This window comes from Piliocolobus tephrosceles, chromosome 6, assembly GCF_002776525.5.
Source record: "Piliocolobus tephrosceles isolate RC106 chromosome 6, ASM277652v3, whole genome shotgun sequence".
Taxonomy (NCBI): Eukaryota; Metazoa; Chordata; class Mammalia; order Primates; family Cercopithecidae; genus Piliocolobus; species Piliocolobus tephrosceles.
This window is the reverse complement of record NC_045439.1, coordinates 138,827,847-138,851,639: the sequence shown is the minus strand read 5'-3', so window position 1 is coordinate 138,851,639 and position 23,793 is coordinate 138,827,847. Positions and strand designations below refer to the sequence as shown.

The following is a 23,793-nucleotide window of genomic DNA, read 5'->3' as shown; positions in this document are numbered from 1 at the left end:
ACAGCGTTCAGGTGATTCTTGTTCCTCAGCCTCTCGAGTAGCTGGGATTATAGGCATGCACCATCATGCCTGGCTAATTTTTATATTTTTGGTAGGAACGGGGTTTCACCGTGTTGGCCAGGCTGGTCTTGAACTGCTGACCTCAAGTGATCCACCCATCTCGGCCTCCCAAAGTGCCGGGATTACAGGCATGAGCCACTCTGCCTGGCCTCTTACCCTTCTTTCTACGTAGCAAGACATAAAACTATTTTATGCAATAGTAACTGTCTACTTTAGTTTGTTTATTTATTTATTTATTATTTTGAGACAGAGTCTTGCTCTTGCCCAGGCTGGAGTGCAGTGGCGTGATCTCAGCTCACTGCAGCCTCCGCCTTCCGGGTTCAAGCAATTCTCCTGCCTCAGCCTCCTGAGTAGCTGGGATTTCAGGCGTGTGCCACCATGCCCCGCTAATTTTTTTTTGTATTTTAAGTACAGATGGGGTTTCACTGTGTTGGACAGCCTGGTCTCGAACTCCTGACCTCAAGTGATCTGCCTGCCTTGGCCTTCCAAAGTGCTGGGATTACAGGCATGAGCCACCATGCCTGGCCATGCTTTAGTTTAAAAAACATAAAGTTAGTGTCTAGGAAAAAGGAGAATGTTTTAGTTTCTTCATTATGATGGAATGAAAATACCTTACCAGAGTAATTTTTAAGGTTATATGTATGTAGAGCTTATAATATAAAATTCATGCACACATGAAAGCACATAAGTAAAGGCTGATATAACCTTTGACCTAATAATTCTATTTCAATAAATGTATCCTGAAGAAATACTAGAGTTGTATCCAGAGGTTTATCAAGATTATTCATTGTACCCTTTAAAAAATATTAGCAAAATAAGTAGAAGTAATAAATGATCTACAGTAAGCACATAGGTCAAAAATGGTATATCCATAAAATAAAATACTATGCAGCCCTTTAAAAATTGTTTTCAAAGACTAATGAACTGGAGAAAAAAAACAAAAGTGCTTTTGTTATTCTGCAACTTTCTTAAATAGATGGTCAATTGGGGAAAACTGCTCTTTTTTTTGGGAGCACTTGTTATATGCAGTGAGCTGAGGGTGATGAGTCAGCATTTAACAGCCTTCTCAGAAGAACAGGTTGTTAGCACTTTCTTTTTAAGTGTCCATCTAGAAGGCATTTCTGAAAAGGTTAAGCCCTTTATTATATGTAGAAATCCTATATGTAAGGAAATTGCTGCATAGGTACCATTAGTGTGTAAATAAAACAAGTAGAAACATTTAACATTTAATCCTTCTTTAATCTTTTTTTTTTTTTTTTCTTTTTTTTCCAGACAGAGTCTCGCTCGGTCGCCCAGGCTGGAGTGCAGTGGCGTGATCTCGGCTCACTGCAACCTCTGCCCCCCGGGTTCAAGCGATTCTCCTGTCTCTGCCTCCCAAGTAGCTGGGACTACAGGCGCATGCCACCGTGCGCGGCTAATTTTTGTATTTTTAATAGAAATGGAGTTTCACCATATTGTCCGGGCTGGTCTCAAACTCCTGACCTTGTGATCTACCTGCCTCGGCCTCCCAAAGTGCTGGGATTACAGGGGTGAGCCACCTTGCCCAGCCTAGTCTCATTTTTAAAGAAAATAGTGAGAATACTTAGAGTATATTTGAGCGATGAATACAGATTCCAAGAAATATGTCATGAATTCTGAAAACTGATGACATTAGCAATATAGAAAATTAAATGAGTTTTGGGATTTTGATTAAAATGTTAATAATTATATTGTAAACAAGTATATACTACATAAGAATATCTTTGCCCTGAGATTTTATGGTCTACAAAGGAAGGTTGTTTACTGTAAACTAGCATTTTCTTAGGGTTGTTTCTAGTTGTTAAGTGGGAAAATATGGTTCATTGTTCAAATAGACTTGGGAAATCCTGAGTTAAGCAAAGTTTATCAGCTACCTTTATCAAAAGATTGCTGAGGATTTAGTATTTTTTTATATATAAGTAAATATACAAAGAGACCTGTAGTGTGTATACGTAATTTATTTGTCCATGGAATCTTTTCTTTGCACTTATTGGAAGTGTGTCTAACATGAAACAAAATCTGGGAAATTGTTTTAGATTAAACTTTTTTCCTATAATAGTGATATATAAATAATCACGGTACTGTGGAATGTATTCTCCTAGTCAAAGAAAAAATAGGTTGGGTATGGTGGCTCACGCCTATAATCCCAACACTTTGGGAGACTGAGGTGGGAGAATCTCTTGAGCCCAGGAATTTGAGACCAGCCTGGGCAACAAAATGAGACTCTGTCTCTACAACAAAAACAAACTAGCCAGGCATGGTGGTGCACACCTGTGGTCCCAGCTGCGCAGGAGGCTGAGGCAGGAGGATTGCTTGAGCCCAGGTGGTCAAGGCTGCAGTGAGCCATGTTTGCACTACTCCATTTCAGCCTGGGCGACAGAGCAAGACCCTGTCTCAAAAATAAATAAATACATGAATAAAATTAAGTGATACCAGACAACCAAAGGAGACTGCAGATATGTGATAGATTCTGTGTCTTTTTTCTTTGAATCTATTGTAAGCATGCATTACTGTTATACTCTCTTACTTTTACTATTTAAAATTATTCTCTTTGATATATCTGCTGAGACTGACTGACTTCTGGTAGATTTTTGTGTGTGTGCTTATGTAGTTTTGGAACAGGAGCTTGTCTTCCACTGGGCTTTGTTTGTGGAAAACCTGGGTTGAGGCTGTACCCTCAAGAACTGTTTTACTTTTCAAGGGATATCACTAGCTTGAGAACACTTTTTTTTTTTTCTTTTTGAGACAGAGTTTCGCTCTTGTTGCCCAGGCTGGAGTGCAATGGTGCGATCTCATCTCACCACAACCTCTTCCTCCTGGGTTCAAGCGATTCTCCTGCCTCAGCCTCCCGAGTAGCTGGAATTACAGGCATGTGCCACCATGCCTGGCTAATTTTGTATTTTTAGTAGAGATGGGGTTTCTCCATGTTGGTCAAGCTGGTCTCAACTCCAACCTCAGGTAATCTGCCCGCCTCAGCCTCCCAAAGTGCTGGGATTACAGACGCGAGCCACGGTGCTCAGCCAACCTGAGAACACTTTTATTATTAATTTCTTAGTGTCCTGGGACCATCCATATGGTGTAAGTTCAAACCCCAAACCCAAGTGTGAATAGGCCTATAGTTATGAATTCTCAGAGGAGACTCCCCCACCACCCTCCCTACAACTTTATTATCTCCCTGTGTCAGTGGATAGGTCTTTTAAATCCACTCTTTGGCTGGGAGTAATAGTCCTTTGAAACTCTCGGCTTTATACAGGTGGCTCAGTTCCAATTCTCTGTCTATGTGGTCTGAAGTGCTTATCTCCCATGCTTTTAATGCCTTCTAAAACACAAACCGAATCAGGTGCAGTGGCTTATGCCTCTAATCCCAGCACTTGGGTAGACTGAGATGGGAGGATCATTGGACCCCAGGAGTTCAAGACCAGCCTGGGCAACATAGTGAGACCCCCCCCCATCTCAGAAGAATACAACAAAATAAACACACAAACCTCTTGATTATTGAGGAGATCAGTAAATTTCCTCACTCAGTGGTAATTTACAGACTGCATTCTGACTTTTGGTTTCCTCAGTGTTTTGGGGACCTAGGAATTACCCTTACATTCTTACAAGTCTATGTGAGATTTATATTTAAAAGTGCTTATTGAATGACTGTGCATTTATTTATTTATTTATTTATTTATTTATTTATTTGAGGTGGAGTTTCACTCTTTTTGCCCAGGCTGGAGTGCAGTGGTCTGATCTCGGCTCAGTGCAACCTCTGCTTCCCAAGTTCAAATGATTCTCCTGCCTCAGCCTCCTGAGTAGCTGGGATTACAGGCACCTGCCGCCACGCCCAGCTAATTTTTGGTATTTTAGTAGAGACAGGGTTTCACCATGTTGGCCAGGCTGGTCTCAAACTCCTGACCTCAGGTGATCCACCCCCCTCGGCCTTCCAAAGTGTTGGGATTACAGGCGTGAGCCATTGCGCCTGGCCAGACTGTGCATTTAAAAAGATCTCTTTTTGTTGTCTACTTAGGTAATGTAGGTTTCCATATTGCCAAAATTGGGAATTCATCCATTACTTTTATAATAAAAGATTGCTAAAGATGTTTTTATTGTTAAAAAAATTCTTTTTACATGTAAGTTAAATATATAATGCTAGTGTGTTTATCAAGGAGCTAGTGCTCTTTTTGTAGTTTTTTGTTCTTATATGCACACAAACCACTTATATTTATTTTGCTTATTATAGGGAAGTACTAGTCTTTTACTTTCCTTTTAGATGTAACCTTCTGTAATGGAAGATGATTGAAGACAAGGGGCCTCGTGTTGCTGACTACTTTGTTGTAGCAGGATTAACTGATGTTTCAAAGCCTCTAGAAGAAGAAATTCACTTCAACGATGCTTGTCATAAAGTAGCTAAACCAAAAGAACCTATTACAGATGTTTCAGTTATTATCAAATCTCTTGGGGAGGAAGTCCCACGGGATTATATTTGTATCGATATTACCCCAACTGGATTGTCAGCTGATCTTAATAATGGAAGTCTTGTGGGGCCACAGATTTACCTTTGCTATAGAAGGGGAAGAGATAAGCCTCCGCTTACAGATCTGGGGTAAGTATTTTTTTAAATGACAGACTGTTATTGATCCAAATAATATGCCTTGTAGATTTTGAGATTAACTCTTCATTTTGGTCATTAATAGATGTAATGCAGATTTAGAAAAATAGACAAGTTTGTATTCAGAAACCTGTATTCTCTCCATATTTCCTTTTGTCTCTGTTTATCCTACAGTTCCCAGCAGTCTTACTGTGCCTGGGTTTCTTTCTGTTAGAGGCAGGGGAGAGAATTTGAAAAAAATTTGCAGGAAGGTACTAGAAAATTAATGTATTACCTGATTGGAAAATTTTTGATTATTTTTAAAATATGAAAAAAGGCTTTTAGGCATATTATAATGATCAGCATAGATGGATTTTTTTGTTTGTTTGTTTTGAGACAGAGTCTCGCTCTGTCACCCAGGCTGGAGTACAGTGGCGCGATCTCGGCTCACTGCAAGCTTTGCCGCCTCGGCCTCCCAAAGTGCTGGGATTACAGGCATGAGCCACCCGCACCTGGCTGGATTTTTTTTTTTTTTTTTTTTAAAGAGACAGGGTCAATCTCTGTCACCCAGCTGGAGTGCAGTGGCATGATCATAGCTCACTGCAGCCTCAAACTCCTGGCCTCAAGTGATCCTCCTGCCTCAGCCTCCTGAGTAGCTGGGACTATAGATATATGCCATCACGCCTGGCTAGTTTTTAATTTTTTTGTAGAGACAGGGTCTTGCTATGTTGCCCAGGCTAGTCTCAAACTCCTGGCCTCAAGTGATCCTCCTGCCTTGGTCTCCCAAAGTACTGGGATTACAGATGTGAGCCACCACACCCAGCTCCATTTTAGATGGATTGTTAACTATGTGTATCAAAGAAGGATCTTGGGGTAAATTAGAGCTTTATTTGGGGTGCTTTATTATTGAGATATAATTCATGTACCATACAGCCACTCATTTATTTAAAGTGTACAATTCAATAGTTTTTAGTATTTTCAGAGTTATGCAACCATCACCACAATAAATTCTATGACATTTTTATCATGTCAAAAAGAAACACTGTACTCATTAATAGTTGCTCCCCAATTTCCTCACTCACTTAGCCTTAGGTTACTTTCTGTCTTTATGGATTTGCCTGTTTTGCACATTTCATATAAATAGAATCATACTATGTATATGATCTTTTTTGATTGACTTCTTTCACTTATCATAATGTTTTCAAGGATCATCCATGTTGTAGTATGTGTCAGTACTTTATTTCATTTTATGACTGAATAATATTCCATCATATGGGTATAACACAATTTATTCATCTGTTGATGGATGTTTGAGACTTTTCCACTTTTTGGCTATTATAAATAATATTGCCATGAATATTCTTGTGCAAGTTTTTATGTGGACATATATTTTCATTTTTTATGTGTGTATACCTAGGAGTGACATTGCTGGGTTATATGGTAATTTCATGTTCAACCTTTTGAGGAACTGCCAGACTGCTAAGCAACTGTACCATATTGCATTCCCACTTGCGGTACATGAGGGTTCCTATTTCTCCATTTCCTTGTCAGCATTTCATATTATTTTGATTATTGCTGTCCCAGCAGGTGTGAGATAGTATCTCATATAGTCTTGATTTGCATTCACTTGATGGCTAATGATGTTGAGCATCTTTTTATGTGCTTACTGACAAGTTTGTATATCTTTGGAGAAATGTCTATTCAGATCCTTTCCCCATTTTTAATTTGGTTGTCTTTTTATTTGTTTAGCTATAAGAGTTCTTAACATATTCTAGATAAAGTCCCTTATCAGTTAAATGATTTACACATATTTTCTGTAGGTTCCTTTTACTTTCTTTATGGAATCCTTTGAAGCCAAAATATTTAGATTTTATAGCTGAGTATAAGGCAGAGAGGTTAAGTAACTGCTTACAGAACTGCAGCTAGTAACAGGAGGTAGGAATTTGAATTTAAACTTCTCTGTGTGTAGGTGCCTTTTTTTTAAGTTAAAAAAAAAGTAAAACAAGATCAAAAGAAGAAAGAATAAGCACTTAAGCTAACATTAGGGTTCACGCAGTTGCTGTGATTAAACATCAGATTTAACTGTGAATTTTCAAAATGTTGAGATTTTTAAAAAAAAATTTGTTGATGGCCAGAACAAAAAGTAAAATTAAAACTTGTATTGGAAATAATTTGGCCAGGCACAGTGGCTCGTGCTTGTAGTCCCGGTGCTTTGGGAGGCCTGGGTGGGCATATCACCTGAGGTCAGGTGTTCGAGATCAGCTTGACCAACATGGCAAAACCCTGTCTCTACTAAAAATACAAACTTAGTCTGTTATAGTGATGTGTGCCTGTAATCTCAGCTACTTGGGGGGCTGAGGCAGCAGGAGAATTGCTTGAACCTGGGAGGCGGAGGTTGCAGTGAGCCAAGATCATGCCGTTGCACTCCAGCCTGGGCAACAAGAGCAAAACTCCATCATCTCAAAAAAAAAAAAAAAAGAAATAATTTGACCAGTTTTTGGCATTATATTTTATTTTTATAGTGGATTTTATATGAGAGAATATTGTTTGATGATGAAGACATTGCTTGTTACAAGTTTTATAGCAAATGCAAAAACACATTTAATTTATAGCTTTATAGCAAATACAAAAACACATTTAATTTGTAGCTGGGCACGGTGGCTTACACCTGTAATCCCAACACTTTGGGAGGCTGAGGCAGACAGATCACTTGAGGTCAGGAGTTCGAAACCAGCCTGGCCAACATGGTGAAACTTCGCCTCTACTAAAAATACAAAAATTAGTTGGGTGTGGTGCCACACGCCTATAATCCCGGCTACTTGGGAGGCCGAGGCTGGAGAATTGCTTGAACCTGGGAGGCAGAGGTTGCAGTGAGCCAAGATCATGACACTGCACTCCAGCCTGGATGACAGAGTGAGACTCTGAGACTCCGTCTCAAAAAAACAATATATAGCTTATTTTATTTTTATTTTTTTACTCGTGCTAAGGACTTGGCATTAAAGTACAAATCAATGAACTCAGTGAGGGAATAAACAAATATTATTTAAGCACTGTGTTTTTTTTTTAGTGTCCCTAAGTGCTTAAATATTGAAAACTTAATGAACGAATGCCAGGTCCACCCTGTACTAAAAGCCTACGCTTTTTCCCCAACAAAGAAAAAATAAAAGCCTACTGCCTCACCCAGACTTTTGATTAAGGATGGATTTGAAGTTAGATTGTCTTAGCCTAAAACTCTCTCTTAAAGCTAAGGAAAGTATTGGAGATAAAAGTGTGCAAGCAGACTCTACACAGTTGGGCAAGTAACCTTTTGTAAAATTTTAACTTTGGCCAAAATGCTAGTTGCTTTTTCTAAAGAAGATGCTTGTTTTAGAGACAAAAAATAAATTAATAACTATATTAAATGATGTGCCAAAACAGGTACCTTCACATTTAATTGTGCCTTTCTCTGGTTTATATTAACAAAAACAGTGGTTTATCAGAATTTTTCCTTAAAACAAAGTTTTTGGTGGGGAAAAGAGTTGTTCTTTAATATATGTAAGACCGTGCATTTCAAAATTGCAGTAAGATTGGAATATTTTTACCACACTGCTACATTTAAGGATCAGTTGATGATGCCTGAGATTATTACTTTTCATATTTAAAGTGCTTTGTGTATTTGTGTATTTATTTTTAAAAATTTATTTTTAGGGTTTTATATGACTGGAAGGAAAGATTGAAACAGGGTTGTGAAATTATTCAGAGTACTCCCTATGGACGCCCCGCAAATATCAGTGGGAGTACCTCATCACAAAGAATTTATATCACTTACCGAAGAGCCTCTGAAAACATGACTCAGAATACATTGGCTGTCACTGATATATGTATTATTATACCCAGTAAAGGAGAAAGCCCACCACACACGTTCTGCAAAGTCGACAAGAATCTCAATAACAGTATGGTAAGTGACTTACTTGAACTGATAACATTAACCACTGATGAAAAGAGCATGATTTTAAATTTTTTTTTTTTTTTTGAAAACAGCATAGTATAATTACAGAATTGAAAAATGTGTTTTTAAAGATGTTAGATATTTTATTTTTTGGAAAGTACTTTGTACTTTAAAAAGAAACTACAAAGAACTCTTCTTTTTAATTAAAAAAATAATTCCCCCCACCCCCCACCCACTACAAAAGCAATGAGTATCCTTCCACTTGTGGACTAGATCCCACATTTCAATTTACCTATTTGAGGACGTGGCTTTAGTAGTCCTCCCTACTTTTTTGTAAATCATCGATTTTTCCCTCCGTATTTCTTCCAACATGCAAAGATTTCTTATCTTTGCAAAACTTCTTGATCTCATATTCTTCTCCTTTCATTGCCGCATTTCATTATGCTTTACAGTAAAAGTTCTAGAAAGAGTTGAGTATATTCTGCCCCATTCCTCAGTTTGCTCTTTCCAGTCAGCCTTACTCCATCAAGATTTCTCTTGTTGTCATATCCAGAGATCAATTCTTTATTTTAATTTTTCAGCAGGTTTCTACATAAATGAATAAATGATTACTTCTTCCTTCTTGAAACAGTACCATGAAGAAGAAATGTACTCTCTTCTTAGGTACTCTCTTGTTTTTTCCTTTTACCTCACTAGTCATTCCCTTTCTGCCTTTGCCAGTTCCTTTTCATCTCCCCACCCCTATACAATGGAGTGCCTCATGGTTCAGTCCTCAAACCATTTATCCTCACCACCTAAACATACTCCTTTGGTGATCTAATCATTTAAATACAGGCCATGTGTGGATGACTTCTAAATTTGTCTAATCTGGACCTTTCTAATTCATCATCCCTTCTTGAATATCATATAATGGAGCATCTCAAATTTATTATGTCCAAAACTGAACTCCTGATGTTTCTCTCCAAACCTGCTGATCCCCATAGTCTTCCTTATCTAGCAAATGGAAATTCCATTCTTCTAGTAACTCACACTGAAAAACCTTGGAGTAAACTTAACCTTTATCTTCTCCTCATTCAGTTCTTCTGTAGACTCTGTTAACTATAATTTCAAAACGTATCTCGAACATGGCCACTTTTCAGCACCTCTATTGCCATAACCCTAGTCTAAGCCATAATTGTCTCTTAATGGGATTATTGCAGTAGTGTTCTAATCCAGGGGTCAGGCAAATTTTTTCTTTAAAGAGCTAGGTAATAAATTAGGTTTTACAGGTCATACAATCTCTGTCTCATAGTCATCTCTTTTTTTTAACCCTTATTTATAAAAGCAAAAACTATTCTTAGGTTAGATATACAAGAACAGACCTTGGGCCAAATGCAGGCCATAGTTTTTTATCTAACTCATCAATTCTTCCACTTCTGCACTCTCTCTCGTATTCTTCACATAGACAAGAGTGATCCTTTAAAAACATTAATCAGATCCTATCACTACTTTGCTTAAAACCCTTAATGGCTTCCCATCTCATTCTTAGTAAAAGCCAAAGTCCACCCATGCATGATCCTTAACTGTCTTGTCTTTGTTCTTTTATTACTGTTTTGAATTAAAAAAAAAAAAAAAAAAGGAATGTATACTTAAAGAAAATTGGAGGGCAGGGAGTATCTAAATTATAGATCTATGAAGTAGAAAGTGAGAAAGTGAAGGTTCTTGTTCCTACTTCCATGTTTTGTTAGGGGTAACAATGAGCAATTTGACTTGTGTGCTTCCAGACCTTTTGTGTTCACATATGTGGACTATGTATAATAAATTAATCCTTGATTTTTTTTAATTTGAATTTTTTTGTATTTCCTTTTTCTTTTTTCACTTTTTATTTTAAAATCAGGGTACATGTGCAGGTTTGTTACACAGGTATGTATTGCATGATGCTGAGGTTTGGGGTATGATTGAACCCATCTCCCAGATAGTGAGCATAGAACCCAATGGGTGGTTTATCAGCCCTTGCTTTCCTCCCTGCCTTCCCCATCTAGTAGTCCCCAGTGTCTTTTGTTCCCATCTTTATGTCCAGGTATACCCAATGTTTAGCTCTCACTTATAAGTGAGAAAATGCAGTATTTAGTTTTCTGTTTCTGCATTAGTTTACTTAGGATGATGACCTCCATCTGCATCATGTTGCTGCACAGGACATGATTTCATTCTTTTTTTATGATTGTATGCTATTCAAATAATGGAAATTTCTTTATATTCTGATATAAGCCTTTTTTCTGTCTTTCTCAGTTTATATAATTTTCTACTTAATTCTTTTAACGACTGCATAATATTCCAGAAAGTACAAATGCAGAATGATGAATACAAGTTATTTTCAGTTTTTTCCATTGCTAGTAATGCTGCTTTGATTAACGCTGTGCATTTGCTGTAGATATTTGAGTGTCTCTGGAAGAATAAGTAATTGTAAGTGGAACTGATGCGTCCATGAGTATGCAGACCATTTTGAAAGTGTTGAAATATTGTTCTGAAAACGCTGTGGCAGTTTTTACTCCCAGTGGCCATAGTTTATGAGAATGCTATTTCCTAGGTTCCCACACCTCACCAACATTGGTTGTTATCAGTTATTGACTTTTTAATTATTGACTATATAATACAAAATTGTTCTAATTTTAATTTGCATTTGCTTATTGTGGAGGTTGATAATATTTTAATATATTTATTAAATATTAAATATACTTAATATCAGTGTATTAAATACATTATTGAATGGCTAAATATTATTGTATTAAATGGATGTGTCACAATGTATTTATTATCCTCTTTTGTAAAGACCTTTAGATTCTGATTTTTTAAAATGTTATGAGCAAGCTGTTATGAAGATACTTATAACCAAATCGTCTATAAAACAAGTTACATTTATTTAGCTCTTCTGTGCTATACACTGTTCTAAGTATTTCACATTCAATAACTCAGTTCCACATAACCACCCTGAATAGGTATTTTCTCCCCATTTGACAAAGAAGAAAATTTGAGAGTTGAAGAGGTGGTTACTGGTTACTTTCCCATGGTCATACCTTCAATTAGTAGTTAAAGCAAGGTTCAAATTCAGGCTGCAGAACTCCAGAACCAAACTCCTGAGCACTTTACTGCATTAATTATTTCCTTATGGTTTGTCCTGGAATTTCTGGATCAAAGCATATATTTACTATTAAGATTTTATCCAGAAGGGTTTAACCAATTAAAATTCCTACCAATAAAATATGAGGATATTGGTTTTTGTGTTTTTTTTTTTTCATAACTTTGTCAACAATTGGGTCTTTTTTTCTTTTTTTCTACTACAGCTGCTCTGAAGAAACAATTGGGTTTTTCTTTTTGTTTTTTTTAGAGACAGGGTCTTGTTCTATTGCCCAGGCTGGAGTATAGTGGCCTGCTTATGGCTCATTGCAGCCTTGACCTCTTGGGCTCAAGTGATCCTCCCACCTTAGCCTCTCGAGTAGCTTGCTGGATCAACTACAGGTGTGCACCACCACATCCGGCTTATTTTTAATTTTTTTGTAGAGTTGGGGTTTCCCTACACACCCCAGGCTCGTCTCAAGCTCCTGAGCTCCAGCAATCCTCTTACTTCAGTCTCCCAAAGTACTGGGATTACAGACATGAGCCCCTGTGCCTGGCCAACAATTGGGTTTTTAATCACAAAATTTTAAATTTAATTTCTTTCTTTCTTTTTCTTTTGTTTTGTTTGTTTGTTTGTTTGTTTGTTTGTTTTAGAGACAGGATCTTGCTCTGTCTGTCACCCAGGTTGGAGTACAGCAGTAGGACGATCATAGCTCTCTGTAGCCTCAAACTCTTGGGCTAACGTGATTCTCCTACTTCAGCCCCCCAAATAACTGGGACTACAGGCATTCACCACCACCATGCTCAACTAATTTTCAAATTTTTTCGTAGATATTGGGTCTTATTGTATTGCCCAGACTGGTCTTGAGCTCCTGGCCTCAAGCAGTCCTCCCTCCTTGGCCTCCCAGAGCACTAGGATTGCGGGCATAAGTTACTTTGCTTAGCTGTAAATTTAATTTCTTTTTAGTTTATTTTTTCTCACCCTGTCTTATGGTGTGGATTTTGTTTCTTTTTTTTATTTTTCTCTAAAGTTAATTTCCTAATGATGTTAGAGCAGATATTTACAGTGTCCTATTATAATTATGTAAATTAAGACTTTGCTAAGATGTAAAGATTTTATACACATTTCAGCATGTATTAAGTTTTTATGGAAGTTGACTTTTTAAAAATTCATGTTCCTTTTTCTGAAGTATAGGGAAGCAGACTTTTTTTTTTTTTTTGAGATGGAGTATCGCTCTGTCACCTGGGCTGGAGTGCAGTGGCACCATCTCAGCTCATAGCAACCTTCACCTCCCAGGTTCAAGCAATTCTCCTGCCTCAGCCTCCTGAGTAGCTTGGATTACAGGCACACGCTACCATGCCCGACTAATTTTTGTATTTTTAGTAGAGATGGGGTTTCACCATGTTGGTCAGGCTGGTCTTGAACTCCTGACCTTGTGATCCGCCCACCTGAGCCTCCCAAAGTGCTGGGATTGCAAGTATGAGCCACCATGCCTGGCCAGGAAGCAGACTTTTAAAACTTTTTTTCCTCTCTTAATATAGCAACATGAGATACTGAGGGTTAAGATAAAGCAAAAAGAGGAAAAACTGGGGTGTATTGATATGTGGCTGGATACAGTACAAATTTTGGGACCCTGAATTTGGTTTTAACCCTCTCAATAAGATAGCAAAGGATATCTTTATTCTGTATTTCATAGTGATTAAAATCAGTATAGATTAGTGATTCAGAGCACAGACTGGTTCTAGAGTGTCTGGGTCTATATCCTATCTCTGACCCTTACTGACTGTGTGACCTAGGACAAGTAACTTACCCTCTCTGTGCCTGTTTCATGATTGTAAAATGAGGATGATAATAGCATCTAGTTTAATCCATGTTAAGCTTAAGAGAAGAGTTTTTGAAAATTACTTTGTTTTAAACCTTGCACCATAACCTTAATTGATTTGGACTTTGATTTGATATTAGAACATAATTACAGTATTTTAGAGCTGGATGAGAACTTAGAGTGATCATATGATCTAAAATTGCAGAAATTTATGAATAAGAATATTTAGTCCAGGTAGCTTGCTTGACTTGCTTTAAAACACATAACTAATTTTTGGCAAATTTGGTACTATCTCCTTAGTTTTTGACTCTTGTTAAGAGTTTTGTTTTGTTTTGTTTTAGACAGAGTCTCACTGTGTCACCCAGGATGGAGTGCAGTGGCGTGATCTCAGCTCCCTACAACCTCAGCCTCCTGGGTTCAAGTGATCCTCCTATCCCAGCCTCCCGAGTAGCTGGGATTACAGGTGTGCACCACCACGCCTGGCCAATTTTTGTTTTTTGTTGTCTTTTTTGTTTTTGTTTTTAGTAGAGACAGGGTTTTACCATATTGGCCAGGCTGGTCTTGAAGTCCTGACCTCAAGTGATCTGCCTGCCTCGGTCTTCCAAAGTGCTGGAATTACAAGTGTGAGTCATTGCACCTGGCCCAGTCTCCTTATGGGTGTTTTTTAAATACTCTTTCCACATGGCTCTTGTTTTACAACTGTCCAAGAATGTCAGCATTTGATTTAGCGAGTTTACTTAGAAAAGTAGAATTGAGCTGGGCGCTATGACATGTAATCCCAACACTTTGGGAAACTGAGGCAGTTGGATCACTTGAGGTCAGGAGTTTGTGACCAGCCTGACCAGCATGCTGAAACCCTGTCTCTACTAAAATACAAAAATTAGCCAGGCCTCGGAGTGCACGCCTGTAATCCCAGATATTCGGGAGGCTGAGGCAGGAGAATTGCTTGAACCTGGGAGGCAGAGGTTGCAGTGAGCCGAGATCATGCCACTGCACTCTAGTCTGGGTGACAGAACGAGACTCCGTCTCAAAAAAAAAAAAAAGAAAAAACAAAAAAAGTAGAATTGTTAACAAAGCAAGTAATTAAATCATGTACCTAATTCTGTGGGAAAGAGGAAGAATTTGAAAGTATGTTTTTGCTGTGGCGAACTACAATGTAGATACTTATTGGTAGAGAGTTTAAAGTAGTTTTAGAACAATGGCTCCTTCTTTTTCTTCTTCACCCTGAACCTTGTGTGTAAAAAAATTTGGAAAATGCTTTTAATTCTTTTCTTTCTTTTTTTTTTTTTTTTTTTGAGACGGAGTTTCACTCTTGTCACCCAGGCTGGAGTGCAATAGTATGATCTCTGCACACTGCAACCTCTGCCTCCCAGGTTCCAGGGATTCTCCTGCCTCAGCCTCCTGAGTAGCTGGGATTTAGGGTGCCCGCCACCACACGCGGCTAATTTTTGTTTTTTTGTGTTTTTTTTTTAAATAGAGACGGGGTTTCACCATGTTGGCCAGGCCAGTCTCAAACACCAGACCTCAGGTGATCCACCCACCTCGGCCTTCCAAAGTGCTGGGATTACAGGCATGAGCCACCATGCCTGGCCCCGCTCTTAATTTTAATATCCATGGTTCTCTTTCCTACAGAGCCCCGAAACTTATACTGTATTTCTAATTCCTTGTTTTTCATTTTAGAATATTCTCTCTGGTTTCTACTATATCCAAATGGTCATATAGTTTTCTTTTTATTGTCACTAAAGTTATTATTGAAGTTTTCTTGCTATCTTTACAAATTAGATTTGTTGGGAAGTAGAGTTGGGACTTTCCAATAGAGAACCAATTTTTATAAATTTTTTTAACCCATTTGATAAACCAAAATTTGTTTGCCTATATTCATAATATCTACTTGACTTTTACATATTCATGTGACTTAAAAAATATTTTTCCAGTAGATTAGTGTGTTAAATGTTGCTTATGTTCATTGCTGTGTTGGGATTTTATTTTTATAAATGCTTTAATATTTTTCCATCAAGAGAAAATTTCCCAAGGCTACAATCTCAACATAATTCATTAAACTATATTAAAATAAAAGATTAAGGGTTTTTTGTTTTTTAGTAAGATATTTACAGATAGCCAAACATATTATTTTGTGTGTGTTGTGTGTTTTAAATAAGAGAGATATTTGAGTATTATTCTCTTTCACTTTAGTTTGACCACATTTTGCTATTAGCTATTCAGCATTTGGAAGGCTGACAGATACTTAAAGTTGAAAAGCACAGATTTGTTAGGTTTTTGAATACTCAGGAGATTGTCATTTCTTGATAAAATATTTTTAAGTGATCGTATAATGCAATTTATAGTATCTTCTCTGATTGTTATTCATCAGATTTTTAAGTACGTATAAATGAGAACTTTATTAAGTGAGTGTAAACTAAATATCAGAGAAACCAAAGTTTGAAAATAATTTATATTCAGACACTTGGCTTCTTACATGAAAATACTTATGTAACTTGTCTGTATTTTCTGTAATACTGATATTTTTCCAAAGTTTTAGTCCTGACCTTTAAGTATCTACTTGTCACTTGGCCTTTGACAGGTATATAATGCATTTTTTATTCAGAAATAACTCTAGTAAGTACAATTCTTATTTCATTCTTGAAAGGATTATACAAGAAATAAGCCGACAAAAAGGCCTCTGTACATTCAAAATAGATACAAAGTTCAGACACTAAAAGCTTATACTTTGAGTCTCTCAGAGCTACCCATTAATGTTTACTTAGTCTTTTGTAAGTAAACTTTATTATATTCAGATAATAGTTAAGAAAATATATAATATGCCAAATGGTGATACATGCTGAGGAGGAAAAAAAATGCAAGAGAGGGGTGATAGGGAGGACTAGGCAGGGTGGAGGGAGCCTTGTTATTGTATGTAAAATGGTGAAAGGAAGACTCTCTGGTAAGGTGATATTTGAGTTGATACCCCATGAGGTGAGGAAGTGGGCCATGTAAATGTATCTCTCATCATCTATACCTCAAGTGGTGGCATCTCTCAAGTTTGTGTGTCCATTTCAGACCACCCACCTTAGCTCTATTTAATTCTTCACTTGGATGTCTAATAGATGTTTCAAACTTAACATGTCTAAAACTGAACCCCTTATCTTCACCCCAAATCTGCTTTATCCACAGTCTTCTCCATCTCAGTTGAGCTTCTTCCTTCCTTTTACTCAGGCATTGGCATCGTCTTTGACTCTTATACTGTACTTCATATAATCAAATAGGGTATTTTTTTGTCTCTATTTTCAGAATATACCCAGAATCTGACCTCTTTTCATCATTCCCACTGTTGCTACCCGTATTCAAACTCTCGTGATTTTTGCCTGGATTACTGATCCAAAATAATTATGAGTACTTGCTTTCTTCCTTCTCTCCTACCCCCACTTCTCAACATAGTACTCAGAGTGACCTTTTGACTGTAAATCAAATAATACCTGTCTTCTACTCAAAACCCTCTGGTGGCTTTCACTATCTCCAAGAGTAATAAAAGCCAAAATCCTTAAAACAGCCTAAAAGGACCCACATGATCTGGCTTCCTTATCTCCCATCAGTAGCTCATGTACTCTTCTCTGCTGTCATTGCCTCTTTAGCTCTTAGGTCATGATGGGCACACTTCCATATGAGGGCCCATTCCTTCTACCTAGAAACCTCTGCTCCAAGATTAGTTCATTCAGCAAATACTTTATGGAGCACCTATAATGCACCAGGCACTGTTTTAGGTATTAATGATAACAGAATATAGAACTTATCAGAGTGGAGGAAAATAGATGATAATAAATTTTAAACAAATAACTTTTAAAGTATAGTAAGTTAGAAAGTGGTAAGTGCTGTAGTAAAAAAGGAAACCTAGAGTAGCATAAAAGGGGATTGGGAGTAGTGGGAAATGACTTGCAATTTTAAATTGAGTGGTCAAGGAGGCCCTTATTTGAAAGTAATATTTGAAGGCAGTAAGGAAGTTAATCATTCAGATATCACAGGCAAAGAATGTTTGAAATATAGGGAACAGTCTGTGCAAAGGGCCTCAAGGAGGGAGCATTCCTGGTATGTTTTGGGAACAATAAGGACAATGGTGTGTCTTAAAGCAGAATAAATTATGAGGAGAATAAAGAGATTGGAATTGGGGGTAGATGATCAGGGCCTTTAGGTGATTGTAAGGACTTTGGCTTTTATTCTGAGAGAGACTGAGATTTTGAACAGAACAGTGACATGCTCTGACATTTGATTTAAAAAGATCACTCATTTATATAGTGATAGACTGTGGCGGGAAGCAAAGGTGGAAGGAGGAAGACCATTTGGGAGATTATCGCAATCCAGGGTAGTAGGGGTAGAGTTGTACAAATCACATTAAATTGTAATAATAAAAATTTTTATTATATACTTTTAATTATCAGTAACATTACGCTTCTTAATTTGCATGGATTGTGTAAAGAATGTGTTTCATAAAACTATTTTACTCTTATTTCAAAACTTTTAAATAAATTATGTATATATTTATTTAGTAATACTTACTGAACTATTATTTGTGAGCCTCTGGGAGTATAGTGGTGAAGAAAACAAAATCCCTACCCTCATTGAGCATATTTTCAAGTCAGAAAGACATTAACAAGCAAATATAGCATGTAATGATAAATAAGAATAAAAAGAGACTGGGCATGGTGGCTCACACCTGTGATCCCAACACTTTGGGAAGCCGAGGTGGACGGATCACCTGAGGTCAGGAGTTCGAGACCAGCCTGGCCAACACCATGGCCAACATGGTGAAACCCTGTCTCTACTAAAAATACAAAAATTAGCTGGGTATGGTGGTGCACTCCTGTAATCCCAGCTACTCCTGGAGGCTGAGGCAGGAGAATAACTTGAACCAGGGAGGTGGATGTAGCAGTGAGCACCACTGTGACTCCATCTCAAAAAAAAAATCAGCCAGTCATGGTGGCACGTGCCTGTAATCCCAGCTACTTGGGAGGCTGAGGCATGAGAATCACTTGAACCCAGGAGGCGGAGGTTGCAGTGAGCCAAGATCGCACCAGTGTACTCCAGCCTGAGTGACAGCGTGAGACTCCATTAAAAAAAAAAAAAAAATTGTAAGTTAAGTTATTCTTTTAAGGAATGGTAATTAAAGTCTGATTTGGAAATGAATTTTGGAGAAAGTAGGAAATAAGGAAGTGGATTTAACAAATTACAACTCTTGAGGCATAAAGGGTTGCAGAAAAACCTAGCAATATCTAAAACAGATTGTGGAGTCGAAGGTATGCACTTGAGTAGATATTTCATAGTTTATCATTTATACCCACAGTTTGGACTTAGAATAAAATCTAAATGGTTGTGGCTTAGCTTTGTTTAAAAGACTCGAGTTTTCCTCATGCTATTGCTGTTGCAAGGGAAAAAAAGTTACAATTTACTTCTGAAAGAAAAGTGGACAGTGATTCCAATAAAATGTTGACAAAACAGCCTACTGAAAATAGCTAGCAGAGAGAAATTTGTTACTACATCTTAGATAATGCATACTAGAGAGCTCAAAGAGATTCCTTTTTATCAAGTTCCTACCTTTTAAAAATTAAATATTTCTTTTTTTTTAAATCCAGTGGGGATCAGCAGTATACTTGTGTTATAAAAAATCAGTGGCAAAGACGAACACTATATCTTACAAAGCTGGTAAGTGTAATTTTTCATGGAATACTTCATATATCAGTGTATTATAGGGCCCAGAAAGGTTAAAGAAAAGAAAAAAACCTGCCTAGGATGTGTTAGTATCAGAACTGGGATTACAATCCGTATCTTTTGATTCTTGTTTTTATCTTCACTCATATGTTTATTGGATGCTTGATGAAAGATTAATTTTAAAATAAGGCGGGCTTTTATTTTAAGCCTTGAGTTTAAATAAATAATAAGGATATCTCATATCTTTAAGTTTTTAAATCAGCAGAATAATGGGGAAATGTATTTTAATTTTAGATTAGTATTTCTTTAATACTTAAATTTAGTAAGAGCTGTAGTTCACATGAAATCATGTTTCATAATAATGAAAAATATTACAAACCAATTTGAAGTTTTATAATGCATAGTCAAAATGTCCAATTTTCAGAGACCTCAAAATATCAAACATAGTGATCTTATTTACAAGAGAACAGATTCAGCCTTTTAAAAATTGCTTTTATGCAGGGCATGGTGGCATGTGCCTGTAGTTCCAGCTTTTTGGGAGGCTGAGGCAGGAGGATTGCTTGAGCCCAGGAGTTCAAGACCAGCCTGGGCAACATAGACTCCATCTTTAAAAATATATACATATATACATATACATATATATGTGTGTGTGTTTAGAGTTCTAGACTCAAGTTTCTCTTTTACATTTGATTTTTTTTTTTTTTTTGAGACAGGGTCTCATTCGGTTGCCTAGGCTGGAGTACAGTGGCATGATTATAGCTCACTGCAACCTCAGACTGTTGGGCTCAAGGTATCCTCTTGCCTCAGTCTCCCTAGTACCTTGAACTATAGGCATGTCCCAGCATGCCTGGCTAATTTTTTAAACTTTTGTAGAGACAGGATCTTGCTTATGTTGCCCAGGTTGGCCTTAAACTCCTCAGTTTAAGCGCTCCTCTTGCCTCAGCCTCCCAAAGTGATGGGATTACAGGTGAGGGCCACCATACCCGGCCTTTGATATTTTTGGATCTATAATTTATCACTTTTTTTTTTTTTTTTGAGACAAGGCTTTGTTCTGTTGCGTAGTCTAGAGTGCAGTGGTGGGATCATAGCTCACTGCAACCTTGAACTCCTGGGCTCAAGCAGTCCTCCCACATCAGCCTCCCAGCCTCCCAAGTTGCTGAGACTACTGAGAGTACATGGTGGCATGTGCCGCCATGCCTCGCTAATTTTTTTTTTTTTTTTAAGTAGAGATGGAGTCTTGCTGTATTGCCCAGGTTGTTCTTGAACTCCTTGGCTCAAGTGATCCTTCCACTTCAGCCTCCCAAAGTGCTGAGATTACAGGCGTGAGCCCCTGTACTGGCTTTCATCAGTATTTCTTTTTCTTTTTTTTTTTTTGTAGACAAAAGTCTCACTCTGTTGCCCTAGGCCTAATTTGCAGACATCTTCAAGAAGATGATGAGTCATTCTCACTACCAGAATCCGTTCCTCTATTTTGTTTACCAATGGGTGCAGCCATTGAAAGGCTGGAGTGCAATGGCACGATCTTGGCTCACTGCAACCTCCGCCTCCCTGGTTCAGCAACTCTCCTGCCTCATCCCGAATAGCTGGGACTACAGGCGCATGCCGCCATGTCTGGCTAATTTTTTGTATTTTAGTAGAGATGGGGTTTTACCGTGTTACCCAGGCTGGTCTCAAACTCCTGAGTTCAGGCAATCTGCCCGCCTCAGCCTCCCAAAGTACTAGGATTACAGGTGTGAGCCACCGTGCCCAGCCAGCCTTCATCACTATTTCTATACTTACTTTATGACTTTATTATTACCTCATGACCTGAGAGAGTAGTACAGAGTTAACTACAGATTCTCATGGGACCTACTTGCTGGCTAGCATGTAATTAAATGATTTGAGAACTGCCTTGAACCTTAGTTTATCTACTTCATCTCATTTTGTAGATGAGAAAACCATACTCCTGTAGTATGTCATTTGTCCAAAGTCACAGAGATACTAGTGGCAGAACCAACAACCACTTACATTCCCCCAGTTTATCTTTTTGTCTTTGTAGCTATGTCTAGTGATAATTTCTACTTGACTTTAAGGGCTTTATGGCCAGGGAACCTATTTTCTGTTTCTACTTCCACAAAATGAGGTACAAGGTTCTTCCTGGAATGTATTCAGTGGAAGATGCCTAGACCGTTTTCCTAATGTGAACATTAGTTTTCCTAATGTGAAATCATAGGCAACTTAAAACTCTATCTTCATATAATCTGGTGTTGTTTAGAAGCTGAACTTGAGTTGGTACTATTGCTAAGACATTGTAAATATGTGACTCTTCTATTTTTATGAGTAATTTTCCTGTATTTGTGCTAGAAGTTAACATATACTCCTATGGGATATGAATTTTAATGTGTAAAAGCCCCCCTCAGGGAAAGTTATTGAGAGCTGATGAAGTAGATAGATGAAAATAAACCATGTTGAAAATTTCAAAAACTTAGTATGCTTTCTAAGGTAGTGTGGCCACAAACTGAATTTTTAGAAGTATGTTTGTGCATTTCTGTAGGACATCTTTTTCTTGTTAGCTTTAACATAGCCTTTATGGATGAAGCTTGATAAATATTAAACAGTTAATAGTTATAATGTTCAAGGATTAAAATCTCTATGGATCCTACCAAAGTATTCACTGTCATTTGATGAACGTACATGTCATGCTTTGGCATTCCAAATGTGTGAAATAACAAAGCATTTTATCATCATTGAACTAATAAGTACCTAAATTCAAGAGATGATGACTTAATATTTATTGTTGTTTTTATAGGCCTAATTTGTAGATATCCTCAAGAAGATTATGAGTCATTCTCACTACCAGAATCCGTTCCTCTATTTTGTTTACCAATGGGTGCAACCATTGAATGTTGGCCATCAAATAGCAAATACCCTCTCCCTGTATTTTCTACATTTGTTTTAACTGGAGCCTCAGCTGAAAAGGTATTATGTGTTTGACAAATTGTATCTGCAAATTTCTTGTACATTTTCAAGTTTTCTATAATGCAAAGAATAGTAGGGGAAAAGCTGATTAAATTGAATGCATTATGCATACTTTTCCACTTGATTAAAATAACTGTATCCAGAGATAGGAAAAGAGAATTTTTATTCTGTCCCATCCACCTAAATGCTTTTTTGTGATTATAGTGAAACATTTTTTCATCATCAAATGACGATCCTTCATTGGTTCATTTTCTGTGATAAAGAAGCTTTGAAAGTAACATTATTAAATATATAATGCAGTTTAGAATTATAGACATGATAGTTGGAAGGGACCTTAGAAATTATCAAATCTAACGTCCTCATTTTATGGATAGGGAAATTGATGTCCCTAGAAATTCAGTGAATTGCCCAAAGCTGGAATTTGTATTTCCTTATCTAAATTTTCATCTCACTTTCTACCAAGTAATTATTTTCAATCATTTTCTTATAGAGAATATTGATAAAATTGCTTCCACTCTTTATAAAACAAATAACTTTAATCAAAATAACCTTTTCTTTCAATAGTAAGGAGACATGAGAATAGCACTATATAGTTCTTAGATACATCAAGAAAGCAGGAGGGGTGTCTCTTCATCACTGTGTTCCTAATACCTGGCCTCTCACCTGGCGCATAGCAAGCATTTATTAAATATTTAACTGATGACGTCATTTGGATATATGATACAAAGTATATTTACTGGATATATTACTTGTTTTGCAGGTTTATGGTGCTGCTATTCAGTTTTATGAACCATACTCTGAGGAGAATCTCACAGAAAAACAGAGACTTCTTTTGGGTTTAACATCAGCAGATGGGAAGTCTGATAGTTCCAAAACAATTCATACTAACAAATGCATCTGTCTTCTTTCTCACTGGCCTTTTTTTGATGCATTCAGGAAGTTTCTGACTTTTCTGTATCGTTATTCCATCTCTGGGCCTCATGTCCTTCCAATTGAGAAGTAAGTTAAGTGTTCTTGGTTCAACATTTGACAGATCTTTCCATTATGTGGGAAATTTGTGTTGGCAACTGGGTAAATTTTATATGGATACTAGATTTCTCAAGAGTTATTTGAAAAAAATGGTTTATTTCAGTCAGGTAGTATTTCTCCATTGTGTGTTTGTGGTCTTGTTATTTAAAATAATTTTGTCTCCGGCCGGGCACGGTGGCTCAAGCCTGTAATCCCAGCACTTTGGGAGGCCGAGATGGGCGGATCACGAGGTCAGGAGATCGAGACCATCCTGGCTAACACGGTGAAACCCTGTCTCTACTAAAAAATACAAAAATCTAGCCGGGCGAGGTGGTGGGCGCCTGTAGTCCCAGCTACTCGGGAGGCTGAGGCAGGAGAATGGCGTAGACCCGGGAGGCGGAGCTTGCAGTGAGCTGAGATCCAGCCACTGCACTCCAGCCTGGGCGACAGAGCGAGACTCTGTCTCACAAAAAAAAACAAAAATAATAATAATAATTTTGTCTCCAATGAGATGCTCTTGTGAAGTTTAGAGCTCCTAATCTGGACAAATGCTGAAAATTTTTTACTAATTTTTAAATTCTTATTTTACATATAATTTAAATTTATTATGAACCTTTAAAAATGTTTCTTACTGG

At 37.4% G+C, this 23,793-nt stretch overlaps 1 protein-coding gene across 7 annotated transcripts in view; it reads left to right on the top strand.

Annotated features, from left to right (window-relative positions):
• DENND4A (DENN domain containing 4A) overlaps positions 1–23,793 on the top strand; it is a 132,353-nt gene that overhangs the window by 31,122 nt on the left and 77,438 nt on the right. For 6 of the 7 annotated variants that reach the window (XM_023220803.1, XM_023220808.2, XM_023220804.2 and 3 more), the window contains 5 exons: positions 4,334–4,666; positions 8,339–8,588; positions 19,117–19,186; positions 21,981–22,150; positions 22,911–23,149. In XM_023220803.1, the coding sequence (XP_023076571.1) occupies positions 4,356–4,666; positions 8,339–8,588; positions 19,117–19,186; positions 21,981–22,150; positions 22,911–23,149 (1,040 nt within the window). In that variant the 5' untranslated portion in view covers positions 4,334–4,355. Of the gene's footprint in view, positions 1–4,303; positions 4,667–8,338; positions 8,589–19,116; positions 19,187–21,980; positions 22,151–22,910; positions 23,150–23,793 lie in introns of all 7 variants that reach the window. The other variant, XM_023220807.2, reaches the window with a different exon arrangement.